The following is a 14,095-nucleotide window of genomic DNA, read 5'->3' on the forward strand; positions in this document are numbered from 1 at the left end:
TTCCAGAAAACCATGCCAGAACATGCTCAGGATTCTCACCCACCTGAGCAGGTAAAGCCATCTCCAGTGAACCCTTCAGAGCAGGCACATCGATAGGAGCCTGGGGTATTGACACACTGAGCGTTGACGCTACACTGGTGGGTCCCATTAGAACATTCGTCCAGATCTACATGCCAAGAGAATATAGCAATAAAGTTCAGAAACAAAAATGAAACATTTAAACTCTCATACAGGTGCTCATTTGTCTCAGTGTAAATGTAAACTGGCAAATGGAATGTGTTTTAATTCATCTCTAAGGTCACAGTTCTAATTCTCTAAGATGTCAGACCTATGATCCAAAATGCTCACGCCACAAACATAGGGCAAAAAGTATTAATTCAAGCATTTTGTGAGGTATCCAATCAACTAGCTTTTTAATAGCTGAAAGAAAACCAGGGCTAGATTTCCTTTTGACTTCTAGTAATGGCGGATTTCATCCCTGGTTCCCTTATCGTGAAAAAGAAAAGCATCATTTTCTAAGATATTACTGAATTCCAGAACAGGAAAATTAGCATAGATTTTTAAAGTTTATTATAAATGAAGAAACTGAGATATGATTCTTGATCTCATGGAGTCCATTGTCTAGTGGAGAAGACAGATGTTAAACACAAAACATTAAATTAAATATTGTTATTATATACCATGAAGAAAAGTTACGTGGTGCAAGGAGAGAGAGAGAGCAAAAAAAAAGGACAATCTAATTTGATGTGTAGGAACAAAGAAAGCTCTACTAAGGAAGTAATTTTTAGTTAACTTCAGATCTAAATGATGAATAAGAGCCTGCCTTGCAGAGAGAACAGCACATATAAAGACACTGAAGAGGAAAAGAGCTTGGTATGACAAATTAAAGAAGGTCAGAGTAACAAAACACAGTGTAGACGGTAGAGAGTGATGGAAGATGAAGCTAGAGAAATAGTGGGAAGATGCTGCAGTATCTTGTAAACCATGGAAGGAAGCTGGATTTTATTCTAAATTCAATGGATTAAAATGACAATCGTGAAGACTTTAGATCCATGGTTTAAAAGATTTGTCTGGTTGCTGTGTGAAGAACAGATTGTAGGAGGAGCAGAGAGGGAATGAGCAAACACATGAGGAGGTCGTTTTAGCATCCAGCAGGGGGGCGGGCAGGTGAGAGATACTGGGAGAGAGAATGCTTGAGACTTGAGCCAGGGGAATGGAGATGAAAAGAAGTGGATGGATTTGGATGATATTTTGGAGTAGAGATGCCTGAACACAACTGAATCTTTGCTATTGAACGCAGGCTATTTTCCAATAGTTGGGCAGAGTGATAGATGGACAAGAAGCACAAAAAAGGGAGGGTAAAAGAGAGAAAAACAGTAGTCAAATGGGACTAAGAAAATGGGAATGGAGATATGACTGAGAAGTTGTGAGATTAATGACAGAGAGATAGTTGGACAAGAGGTGGGTAGTTAGTGGACCTGAAGCCATCACAGAATATTCCTTAGCAAAGTTATTTGAAAAACTTAAATTCTATAGTCAGCTTGTAATCATTTAACAAGTATAAAACAATTAAATGGATAAGAAAGCATATTCAAAGTAACTTCTACTATTGGTAAGAGATTATAAAGCTATTCTTTAATGCCTTCTGCAGGCTTACAAGATTTAAATGAGCAATCATGGGAGGTCAGTTTAGGTTGACTTATTTTCTATTTTAAATTGACCTGGATAATTCTTACCAGTTGGAAAAGTTCTTTCTTGTTAAGGCATGTAAAATACTGAGCATATTAAGCAGCACCGTGCATGACACCAAGGACAAAATCCAGTCCTCTGCCTCACAGCTATAAAGACTTATTAAACTCTGGCTCAATAACTATAAAACTTGGAGAATGGCAACTGCCTCCTCACACTCCTTTCTTGAATCAGATCTCTTGGAATCCAACAAAACATTTAGATTTCTCTGGAAGAAAAATTCCATTTTCTATTAAGAAGCTGGTATTGACCACTTACTTCAGACTTGGGTTATCTGAAAAAAACTTTTCATTCCCTTCATTTATTTCACTGAGTTTTAAATCTCACTGATTACTTTATGAAAAGATTAGGAAAATATATTAGTCATTTTTATCATATAATTGTTTGGATTTTTATACTGAACAACAAATTAAAAAGCAGGTGCCAAGGCATAGTGTTGTAATTTGATTGTTTATACCAAGGTTAAAGGAAACTCTTACACAAGAATTATCTTGCAACTAAAGATAGCCTTTGGTTTTCAAGAGACTAAATGAAAGAGAAGAGCATGTTCCTGCTCAAGTATGTGGGTTAACAACCGTGTAAAGAAGAGCCTCTAAAAATTTTGTGTCTTAGTAAAAGTTATTTACATTTGCAAACTCACCAATGCATTTGATACCATTTCCAATCCAGCCTTCTCTGCAGCTACATTTGAAGCTTCCTGGGACGTTTAGGCATGAGGCGTGCATGTCGCAATTGTGGGCACCGATTTCACACTCATCCACGTCTGAGAAACCATAGTTAAGATGAAGAAGATAAAATACAAGCTAATTAACTCTACTTTCAAGTATATTTCTTTGTAGGTAAAATTTTAAAGGAAATATGGAAATATCTAAAACTGTCCAGAGAAAACATTAATATTATTTTTAATTTTTTGTAGAGTCCAACAAGATTTGGAAGGTCATCATTCAAATCAAACAAAACCTTCACCAGAAGCAATTGCTAGCCGTCTTCCAACAGGAGTGAGATGCAGCAGCTCTTGCTCCCTGACATCTATGTGTCAGCCCTTACCCTTCCAAGGGGCGGGGCCCGTCTCTCTTCCTGGGCCCGGACAAAACCCCACGTAGAAGGCATCAGATTACAGATGTCAAGAGAAATCTTATTTCCAAAAAGAGATTGCTATTATTTCCTATTAATATTTGTTACATATTTTTCATGAAAATAAGAACAAGCCTAACTTTTAAAAATAAGCAATAGTATATTCTCTTCTTAACATTACATGATCACTTGCTATTTTTAGAATCAATACATTATCTTATAAAATTTTGAAAACGATCATTTTAGTGTGTGTTTCTATTTATTTGAGCATATATAAAAATGTTCACTGGAAATGTTATCTGGGAAATGACTAGAAGCTTTTGCATGTATATACATATATATATATATATATTACATACACATAGATGTATGCATCACACACAATTATTGGTTTCACATCAAATGTGCCAGCAATAAACATTCAGAGTACATCTTTTGTTACTTGCCCTTTCCTGAAGCTTAAGGGTCAGGCTGCGGTCTAAGCCATACCCTACCTGCCTTGAGCAAAATACCATACAAGGGCCTTAAATTGAGCAATGAGGAAAATCTGGTCTAAAGCAATGACCTTGGGATTTCCTAGCTCTGCCCCTCCTTTATGCAAAAAGCCAAAACTACTCAGTAGAGAAAAGGCACAAGAGATAAAGTAGATGGGGCTAGCGAAGAAAGAAAGTGAAGAGTAAAAAGAGAGGCAGAAGAGCAAACAAAAAGAAGAGAGGAAACGATGGAGTAAAGAAAAAAAGGAAAGGGTCCTAAATAGAAATCAAGATTAATTTTTGTTAGTTTAGAAGAACTAAAAACAAGCAGCAACTTGGATGCCTTCAAGTCTTTTGGCGCTTCTTCCTTATGTATGTCTCATATTTGGGCGGCTGTCCTACAAAGAAAGTGAACACTGCTGCAAGAGTCACCGGAAGCACATCAGAACCTTGGAAACCGGAATCCACATCCACTCTCTCTCTCTATCTGAACCACAGCCAACCCTGAGGTGGGGTCACAGCCTGGTGTGGGTAATAGTCTAAAAGGTGCCAGCAAACATACGATGTTAAAGGTTGGCTTCTGAAATGTAAGAAGCCAAAACAAAAAGGATGCAAGCTTGAGACCTACCTGTGCATCCTGTGGTCCCCTTCTTCACTGAATAACCCAGCTGACAATGGCAAATGAAGGATCCCTTGGTGTTCTCACATTCCCCGAACATGCAGATGTTTGAGTTTAAGTCACACTCATTCACATCTAGAAAATTTATTTTCAACACCTTGGTTAATACTTGCTTATCCTAGAATTCGAAAGCTATCTTTTAAACTGAACAGCATAATGCTGAAATACACAAATAAATTTAAAAATATAACCTATTTGCAAGATACAGTATTGCAGATAAATACACTGTCTTTATTTTTTCAAAATAATTCTTTTCAGCTTTGACATCTTCTAATACGATGGTTTGAATTTTTTAAATATCTGAAAAAGCCTCTTCTTTTGTTAATATGTGTGTGCATAAATGTGCACACATTTGTGTGTGCGTATGTGTACATAAATATTTATGCTGTTTTCATGGTACCCACCAATGCATGTTTTCATGTCCATTGACGCCATGAAGCCATCATAGCACAGACAGCGATACTCTCCAGGAATGTTGGTACATTGGCCACCATCACAGATATCGGGATTATTTTCACATTCATCGATATCTGATGATACAAAATTAACATCAAATGAAAACAAGGATGGCTTTCATTAAGCTCAAATATTTTTTTGCCACCCAGTTCCACTCAAAGTATCTGCAGCCAGATTTGTAAGATAAAATTAATTAGATCTACAAAGTCCGTGTATTTTCCTTTCTGTACCTGCGCACGATCTCCCATCTGGCATCAGGGCATAACCTTCGCTGCAGCTGCATTCGTAGCTTCCTTCTGAATTGGTGCACTGGGTGTCACAGCCTCCATTCATTATCATACATTCGTCAATATCTGTGAACACAACATCGTAACCACATTACTTGAGCAGAGCTACTTCCTTAAAAAAAAAAAAAAAAAAAGAAGATAAAAAGCTTTTCTTCTTTTGAAACTGATAATGCTTAAATAGTTTTGGAGTTTTCTCCCCACTGTTTGTGATGATTTATCATTATATCATTTGTTTCTCTTAAGTTCTTTTCATTTCCTCTTAGACAGAGTTCCATTTGACATTTAGCTCCAGTAACCTAAGATTAAAGAACTCAGAAATATAGTAACTATGGAGTTTAGGGAATTTTCTATGATAAAACCAGAGATTCCTCTGTAAAACCACCAAACCATGGCACCTTAGAGATCTGCCCTCATTCTTAGATTTATTTTTATGACAAAGGACTCCCATCAACTTGATATTTCAGTGCTAGAAGTTATCCTAGGCTGATTTGAGAAACACAATTTCCAGCCCTGTTGGGCCTACCCTCACCTGTACAGCCCTGCCGGTCTGGTGTGGCCTGGTAACCAGGATTGCAGGAGCACTGATAAGTTCCAATCATGTTCACGCATTTTCCATTTCTACACAGATTGTCACTCAGAGAGCACTCATTAATATCTATAAAAAAATACACAGAATTAATGTTTCATGCAATCACAACATCACTTAAACCACTAGAGCCGCAGTCTGAGAAGGGCTTTATGTGCTTTGTGGGAGGTATGGGAATCTCCAGGGGCATTCAATGAAATGCTGGAGTCTATATTTCTCCTATTTCTATCTACAACAGTGCCGTCCTGCAGAACTTTCAACGCTGATGGAACTGTTCCATTTTTTTTGTGCTGACCAATATGTAGCTTCTATTGGGCACTTGAAATGTGGATAGTATGACTAAGGAATAGAATTTTTAATGTTATTTAATTTTAATTAAATTTAAAGAGCCACATGTGTCCAGTGACTACCACATTAGACCACCCACATGTAGCATATGCCAGAAATGAAGCATGCTAACATTTAATACACGAATTTACATTGGCACACTCAGCTGGTCCTTATCAGACAGTAAAATGTTACCTAAATAACTCGATGTTTCCTGAGGGAAGACGGCTGGTTCCACAAAACAGAGGGGCTAATTACAGGGCCCTCACTTATTTAATCTGTTTTGATTGTATTGTATGTTTAGTGTGTCCGGATAGGTTGATCTACATATTACTTTGCCTATTTTAAAATAAACTAACCCTTATAAGATGGGCAGGTGCCTCAAAAAACCTGCAAAGATCTATGGAATAAACTACTTCTAATAATGAGATCACAAAAGAACAGCAAGAAAATGGTAGTGACACTTTTCTTCACACCAGCTACCTGTCAGACACAATATAAGATAAAAACAATGACAATATAACCAGACGTAGCAAGAAATTCATCCCAAATTCTCAAAATTAGTAAGACTATGTGACATATGGACTTATGTCTATGACCATTAAATGTTTATTTTATTAAATATGTAAAAATATGTCTTATATGTACATTGTACCTTTGAGGGGTACTTTTTCAGCCGTAAGATCCATGAAAACCAATTAACAAAATAAACTGACCTTAGAAACAGATCTCTGAGTCACTGTTTCACAACCATAAATAAAAGCTTTTTGTACCACTATTAAAATGAAATGCAAATATTTAAAACTTTTAAATTCACCTTTTTAAAAATGTCTGTCTAGTCTATGATTTAAGATTCATCTAATATATTAGCATATCAGTATAGATAGGATTTAAAAATAAATATATTAAGGTGTGCTTAAATTATGTTTTCAAATGGAGGGTTGTGAAGAGCTCTATTTTAAACTGTTTTATTTGCTTATACTTTCAAGAAAGATTTCTGCGAAGAAAATGTTTCCTGGCTAAATCAAAAGTTTTAAAGCCCATATACCAGAATACAGTAAGCCCAGAGGCCTCCATATATTTACAAAGAGCAGTAGGCTGGAAGGCTTCAAGACTAGCCATTGGTCTTCTCGTGTAGCCCCCGATGCTGCCCTACTGAGCTCAGGACTAGTGAAGAGACCTTGGTGTTTCTGTGAAAAGAGGGGTGGAGGGAGATCTTATGTTCACACACATGTGAGCAGAACCCATGACGGCAGACACAGGGGCACGGAAACAGACTCTGCTGAGTGACTGCACAGGTGTATGCATGGGTGAAGCATCAGGGAGAAGGCCTCCCCATCCCATCCCACCTGGAGGAGAGAATTCCATGGCCTTACACAGAGTACCTCGCACAGATCCTTTCACATATGCTTGTAATGAAACAGTGAAAAACCAGGAAAATGCTGGCTCATTTGAGGGTCTAAAGACGGCCTGAATCCAAATGTAGGGACACTGAGTTACCAACTTTTCATCAGCTGGATTTCACATGTCAAAAACAAGTTTATTAGAATCAACCACTGATTGTTATCATCTTTACCAGCTGAGCTGAGTGGGTTTATGTGCTAAGGAGACAAACTCACCCACACAGTCCTCACGTGACGGTGACAGCTCGTGTCCCAGTGGGCAGTCACACTGAAAGCTGCCCTCAGTGTTCACACAGGTGCCACCCCTACAAAGGAGAGGGTTACGTTCACATTCGTCAATGTCTGAAAGGTAAAAATGTGAGATCCATTAAAGAACTCTGAGGAAAAAATATTCAAGCAGACAGCATGGGAGAAAGAATCGTTATCTGAGGTAAGTGTGACTCAAATCTAAGAGACAGGCTTAATGCGAGATGGGATAATGCTCGCCTCACTTTTTCTCTTATCATTAGATAAATTGCTAAAGTTCTACTCTTAAATATGGAGGGCTATCAAAGAATTTACTGGTACAAAAAGAGCAGGCTCCCAAGAGGTGAAACATAATATCTGCTTTAAATCACTCGAAATTCCAGATATATATTGCCGTCTACAATCTCTAATCCAAGTGAAAGAAAAATCTTAGACTTATCACCTTCTATACCTCATGAAGTGAGTCCTACAGGTCGCCGAAAATGAAAAAGTGGGCTAAAAGGTAGACAATACTGAAAGAGTTTGTGATAACAGACAAATAAGGAAAATAACACAGGATTTGCATGACTGAATATAAATTTTGGAGTCACCACACAATGTCATAATGAATCCCTCCTGAGTAGTTAGTCTGTGTTGATTTTATATTCTATGAATAAACAGAACCCAGTCTCAATATCTCACTGCCATGAAGGCGCCAAGAGGTTGGGGCTCCCCAAGAGCTATCTAGGAGCAGACTTCCTGTCTGACATGGAAAGCTGTTCCCTCGCACCACAGCCCCTTGCCAAGCATGCTGTTAACAGCTCCGAGACAAGCCAAGGTCGAGCTAATGAGTCAGTGCTTGACTGGTTTCAAGACTGGAGAGAAAGAGCCTAACCACGCTTACCCATGCAGTTCTTCATCATCATGAACCCGCTTTCATAGCCTTCGAAGCACTCACACTCAAAGCTGCCTGGTGTGTTGACACAGATTCCACTTCCACAGAGATCAGGAGAAATCCTGCACTCGTCGATATCTAATTCACAGGGTTTAAGATAAATGAAAAAAATAGAATGAGATGAGAGGGTGTTAAAAAAAGAGACAGAGTGATTTGGCCTTCCATTTGAAGGTGCAGCACACTTGAACAGTTGGATAAATCAGCGGCTAGCAGTACCAGGATATGTTTTTAGGAGATCGGCAAGAGAGGAGAGGGCCTTAGGCACATTCCTTTCCCCAACTGCCACAACTGTCATGGCCAACGGGCAGGTGGTGACTTTTTGCCTTTAAGAATTCTGGAATTGTGGATTTCTCTTTGCAGCTTTGAAATGGTAACAGAAGGATGAACCAAGCAACTGCAGTATGAGCCAGACAAGGCAGGTGGCAAATGAAGAAGCGGTGGACACATGAATGAAGTCCCACACGTGACGCAAAGACCGTGGTGGTTCTGCTACACTCGCCCACACCCATCCTGGAGCTGCCCCTGAGCAGGGTGACCAATGACAGAGAGGCAGCTTCAGAGGCAGATGCAGCTAACTAACTAGAGAGTGCTCATATATGGCAGGGCCCAATTTGTGTTTCTGTGTCACATTGAGACAGGAAGAGCCTACTGATCTATTTTAAAAATATAAGTAAAAAGGAAATGATGTGTTTGTCACTTTTTATAAGTTACAGTAAATAAGAATCTTCAATAGCAGTGTTTATAGTCTCGAAAACTGTTTATAAGTTTTTATAAGTTACAGTAAATAAGAATCTTCAATAGTAGTGTTTATAGTCTCAAAAACAGTGTTTATAGTCTCTGAGAAATCTCCCATGCCTGTAAGATTTTTCAATAGAGAAATAGTGTCTATAACATATGCCAGCATCTGTTTATTTTGCTGAATTTCAATTTTTAAGCTTTTCTATCCACAGGATTTCTAAGTGGCTAACTGGGGCATGCTCTCTTGGGTTCTCAGCTGCTGCCTTCTCCCAGCTTTCGGTCTTTATTGATTTTCCCAGTTGCAGGCCATATTTAAGCACTTTCTTTTAAACAAAAATCTTAAGACAATTAATTGACTCTTAATTAAGCAGCTACCAATATGCATACTAATTATTACTTTTTATCTCTCAGGGTCTAGGAACTGGTGGTGAGAGCCATGTGAAGAACACAGAGTAAGTCTGAAGGCAGAGCAGAGACAGATTTTGGCTGGTGTGATGTGGTGGAGGCTGCATAATGATGGGTGTGGACCGTAAACAGATGCCTGGGTACAAACCCCACTTTGTCGTCTTCCAGGTGTAGTAGCTTGGGAAATCATTTAATTTCTCTGTGCCTCCATTTCCTTATCTGTAAAATGGGGAGTACAGCAGAACCCACCTCACAGGAGTAAGCGAGTCAATGTTTGTTATGTGCTGAGAACAGTTCTCGTCTCACAGAAAGTGCTGTATATATGTAAGCTATTCTCTGATAAGAACTGGTATTTTGGAAGAGGTGGCTTCTGAACTGGTCCTAGAATTCTGCATAGAAATTCTAACTTTAAAGATGTGGAATAAATAGAAAAAGCAAGAGTGAAAATGCACAGGTGAAGAAAAATAATGCACTTTGGGGAACAGTCAGTTATAGAGTGGCTGGACTGTAGAGGCCGATAATTGGTGCAAGTACAGGTATGATGAGTGTGACCATTGAGGGTGCCGAACATGGGGAGAAGACTGGCCTTAAATGCTGTGAAGAAGGGCAGCCACCGGTGGCCCGCTGTCCTTTCACATTCTAACCCACAACACTGCAGTACTGTCGAGTATCTCTCTTACACAGTTCAAGGTGAGCTTCAGAGCCATTAAGTGATTTGGCTAAGTTCACACCAAAAATAAGAAGTGGAATGACAACTGGAAAAACTCTGACTTCTTTATCCAGGTCTAGGATTGTCTGGGTCTACGGAAGTTGCTTTGAGAGAAGTTCCCTACTCTAAACCCTGCTTTAGGATAATAACCTGGATCTGACTGTGGCAAATTAACGGACTGGAAGACGTCGGAAGATTCTGCAATGTAGTAGATGCCATGGTATGTTGCCTAGTTCTCCCTTCAGGAAGCAAGGACTTACTTGTTCTTCCCTTCAAGCTGTTGGGACTGCTGCTGGCAGAAAGCCGAGATGCAAACTATCTTCAGGAAATGGCTTAGCTGAGAGGACCGCTTCCCTACAGTTCGCCCCTTCTCTGGGCAGACGTATGCAAAGATTGATCACGAGGGTACATGAATGCCTAGCACCTCTGCCTTAACTCAAAGTAATTCTAAAGAGCCACCCAGGTCCAAAGCTCCCAGTGGGGTGGGCTGAGGGCTACAATGGGACAGCATCACAGCCCGACTTCTCCCTCTGCCCATTTCTGCTTCCTTCCCCTCCATCCTATAGTTACTAATCTCAAGGGCAATCCCACATAAACTTCCTGCATGTTAATCTCTGCTCAGAGTCTGTTTCCTGAGGAGCCAAAGGTTCGTTTGCAATAGTCTAGAAGAAATATTACAAATCCTTGAAATAGTCATTTTGATTGGAGAATATACATAACTTTTCACTCGTCCATCAGGAGAGGGAAATGTCAAAATTAAATGTGAGGCTTCAATCCTGATTGAAATTATATTATTAATACATACAAGGACATCCCTAGGCAGAGGAAGGGGGGTTGGCATAAAGGGAGATTAAAACAAAGAGACACTGTCCAGATGGAAGTCAGGAACGTGGGAGTGAAACTCAGGAAGAGTAGAGGGCTAAAGATAGTACCTAGGGGTCAGCTTGGCAGAGGCCATCCATGACGTCATGACAGCAGATGTGATTCTGAGAGGTGGAATGCTGGGAGCGCAAAGGACCCTGGAAAATGCTCAAGGGGTGGAAAACACAAAAGCAAAAAGAATCTGTGAAGAATAGAAAAGACACATCATAGTCAAGGAAGGGTCATTGAGACAGTGAAGTATCATGGAAACCAAAAGAGAAGAAAATCAAGGAAGAAATATAGCTAGAGGTTGAGGGGAACATAAAGAAGAGAAAGATTTTTTTTAACTTGACAAAGGTGTTTTGCAGAATTATATATATGTGGCTGAACAAGGGAGGGCAATAGTCGAAGTTACATAAGATTATAAAGAAAATGGTTAAAGAGAGGAGTAAGAGGTAAAAGTAGACAAACAGGACGATAGCTTGAGAGGAAAAAAAAGGGCTGCAGAGAGATTTCGAACTTGTTTATAAGTTTAGAGAAAGGAACCAGTAAAGATGGGGAGATGCGAGAGAGAGAGAGAGAGAGAGAGAGAGAGAGAGAGAGAGAGAGGAGTGAACCCTGCCAGAGAAGGGCCTGGAGCTGGAGGAGAGACGAAGAGCGAAAGCAGAGGAATTAACTAGAAAATTGAGGAAGAACGTCACATCTCACTCTCTAAAAGTGGAAAAGAGAATATGGGAGAAAAAGGAAATTTTATTACCAGAGGGGAGGGTGTGTGAGAGGGTACTGGCACTCCGATTTGGTCTTGACAAATTCAAAAGAGAATAAATAAGGATATGAGAAGGTGTGTGGGTCCAAAGAGGTTTAGAAGTGGTGCTGAGAGAAATTCAGCAAGTGATGCAAGGAGGTGAATAAGAGGGTCACTAAGCAGCCACGAGGGCCTGGTGGAAGGTGAATGCATGCAGCCCAGTTGGCTCTTCTCAGATTCTCCAAGCCAAGTTCAGCAGCCTAGACTGCAAATAATGGAGAGGGGGTTTGAAGCTGGGGATTGGCCTGGGCGGCACAGCAGAAAGACAAGACAGTGGAACATCAGAAGACCAGAGGAACAGTTTTGAAACACCTGTGGGATAGTCTAGGCTGGGGGTGGGGGCAGTTCACGAGTGAATCCAGCGGTACCTTTTGGAGTAGGAGGAAGGGGTCAAAAGAGATAATTCAGTGGAGGTCACGAAGAAGTAGCATGTGTGAGAACAGGAGAAAAGGGAAAATTCCAAGAGACTATGAATAATACAGAGAGTTCCGAAAATAAAATTCTGGAGATATATTTCAAGTGTATGGAATAATGTGTCATATTATCTAATTGAAAAAGTTGAAATTTCATATCCTTTCAAACAAAAGGGAATGCTTATGGATAAGGATATGAATGGCAACTGAAACATAATTATTACAAAAACTGTAGACAGATAAGGAAAATAAGTTACAACTTCTCTATTACAAACTTTAAAAATTTTAACAGAATATTATATCAAGTTTATACAATTATCGATTTGATGGCTATGTTCTTTGGTACTCGTATATTCTGAAAATCATATTTTTATGTTGTTCTTGGAGATAAAACAAATAGCATTTTCACATTATTTTGCAGCTCTCACAAGTTTGGAGAACTGGTTTAAGAGTTAGGAAAAGGAAAGAAAAAGAAAAATTTACATGTTCTTAATGAGAGGATGGGCTTTTGAAGGCAGTACTTTCAAATAGCAAAAGAAAGAGAGCCCAGGTTTACCAACCACCATGACAGAAGCTTACCCGTGCAGTTTCTTTCCTCCATGTCTAGAGCAAAGCCACTATTGCAACGGCACTTGAAACTTCCAATGGTATTTCTGCACTTTCCATAGGTGCACATGCCAGGAAAAGCTTTGCATTCGTTGATATCTAAAAGCAAAATAACGCTAGAATGTAGAGCTGGGTGATATCATTTCAAGTTAAAAAATCCATCACAATGGAAAATAACGTATCCAAGTAGAAATGGGGGATATCAGAAATCTCAATGGTCACATCGATGCCCCACAAAAAGTTTCAATTGTAAAGAAGATTCTGTATCTTTAATGACGAGCTCTGATCCCTTTATCTCTGTTTTGTAAAGTTTAGGGGGGTCTAGGGGGCTTTGTGCTACAAGCAGGTCTGCGTCGAGTCAGGCTGTGCTAAGGAAAGCAGAGTTACTGTAAAAGAATGTAAGAAAAGCGAAAGTAGCAGTCTGCTTGATATCTTTTACATCTTTACTTCGATATCATCTTATATAGGTAATTTATACACCTGGGCTCTAAGACTGGCCACAAATTATGTTTAACAAAGAAAATAAAGTGGAAAATCAAATGCTTAAAGCAATACCAATTCTCAGAGATTGCAGAGGGTGAACTTTGGTGTAGAGGGACTAACACACTGCTCAGTTACCTTTGTAAAATGGCCTCCCAGTAAGAACATCCCCTCTGTTAGCAAAGCCAGGTCCTCTGGGGCACAGGGTGTCATACTCCTTGGTGCCAGGTCTGGGGCATTCCTCACACTCGGTGCCCCAGGCTGCCCCAACCGCACAGCAGCAGGCATCCATGCGGAACTTCCCGGGAACAGGATGGACGCACTCATCCTCATCCCACCTCAAGTAACACTGCTCCATGCGGATATCTACATAGTGGGTGAAATCGCAGTTTGAGATTAAGTTGTAGCACCCGCTGAACATTTATTTATATGCCGAACATCTGCTTGGCGCCCGGCACGTCAGGCCCTGGAGGTGTGCCTGGAGCGGACTCCGTAATGGACTGTCACCTAAAGAAATCAGCATTACTTAATTCTCACAAGACACCTTCGGGAAGAAAATGTTCCCCTGTGACAAGACTCCTTCATATCATCACGTATGATCCTTTTTTTTTGTATTGCTCACTTCAAAAAGAATAAATAATTTTAGCGACAGGTTATTCTTGTTCACGGAGTTGCTTAAAGTGGCTTATGAGCAGCCCTGTCAGGTCTTAGTCATAAACAGTAAACGATCAACCGTAATCTATTTTCCGATTTGGTACAACTATTATTAAAGCTTTACAAAGGAAAAAAATATTATTGCACTTAAAGTTTTTTTCTCTGCCAAATTTATTTTTTACATTATGTTTTTTTGGCCTGGGTTATGTA

The 14,095-nt window shown here is 39.6% G+C and overlaps 1 protein-coding gene across 1 annotated transcript in view; it reads right to left on the bottom strand.

Annotated features, from left to right (window-relative positions):
• Positions 1-14,095, bottom strand: part of FBN2 (fibrillin 2) — a 249,568-nt gene that overhangs the window by 57,464 nt on the left and 178,009 nt on the right. The window contains exons 24-33 of the mRNA XM_011358347.2: positions 13,370-13,597; positions 12,725-12,850; positions 8,164-8,292; positions 7,251-7,376; positions 5,248-5,373; positions 4,662-4,784; positions 4,380-4,505; positions 3,925-4,050; positions 2,390-2,512; positions 44-166 (exon numbers count right to left, since the gene is read on the bottom strand). Coding sequence (XP_011356649.1) covers positions 44-166; positions 2,390-2,512; positions 3,925-4,050; positions 4,380-4,505; positions 4,662-4,784; positions 5,248-5,373; positions 7,251-7,376; positions 8,164-8,292; positions 12,725-12,850; positions 13,370-13,597 — 1,356 coding nt within the window. The remainder of the gene's footprint in view (positions 1-43; positions 167-2,389; positions 2,513-3,924; positions 4,051-4,379; positions 4,506-4,661; positions 4,785-5,247; positions 5,374-7,250; positions 7,377-8,163; positions 8,293-12,724; positions 12,851-13,369; positions 13,598-14,095) is intronic.

The sequence above is a fragment of the Pteropus vampyrus genome, unplaced genomic scaffold, assembly GCF_000151845.1.
Source record: "Pteropus vampyrus isolate Shadow unplaced genomic scaffold, Pvam_2.0 Scaffold39, whole genome shotgun sequence".
NCBI lineage: Eukaryota > Metazoa > Chordata > Mammalia > Chiroptera > Pteropodidae > Pteropus > Pteropus vampyrus.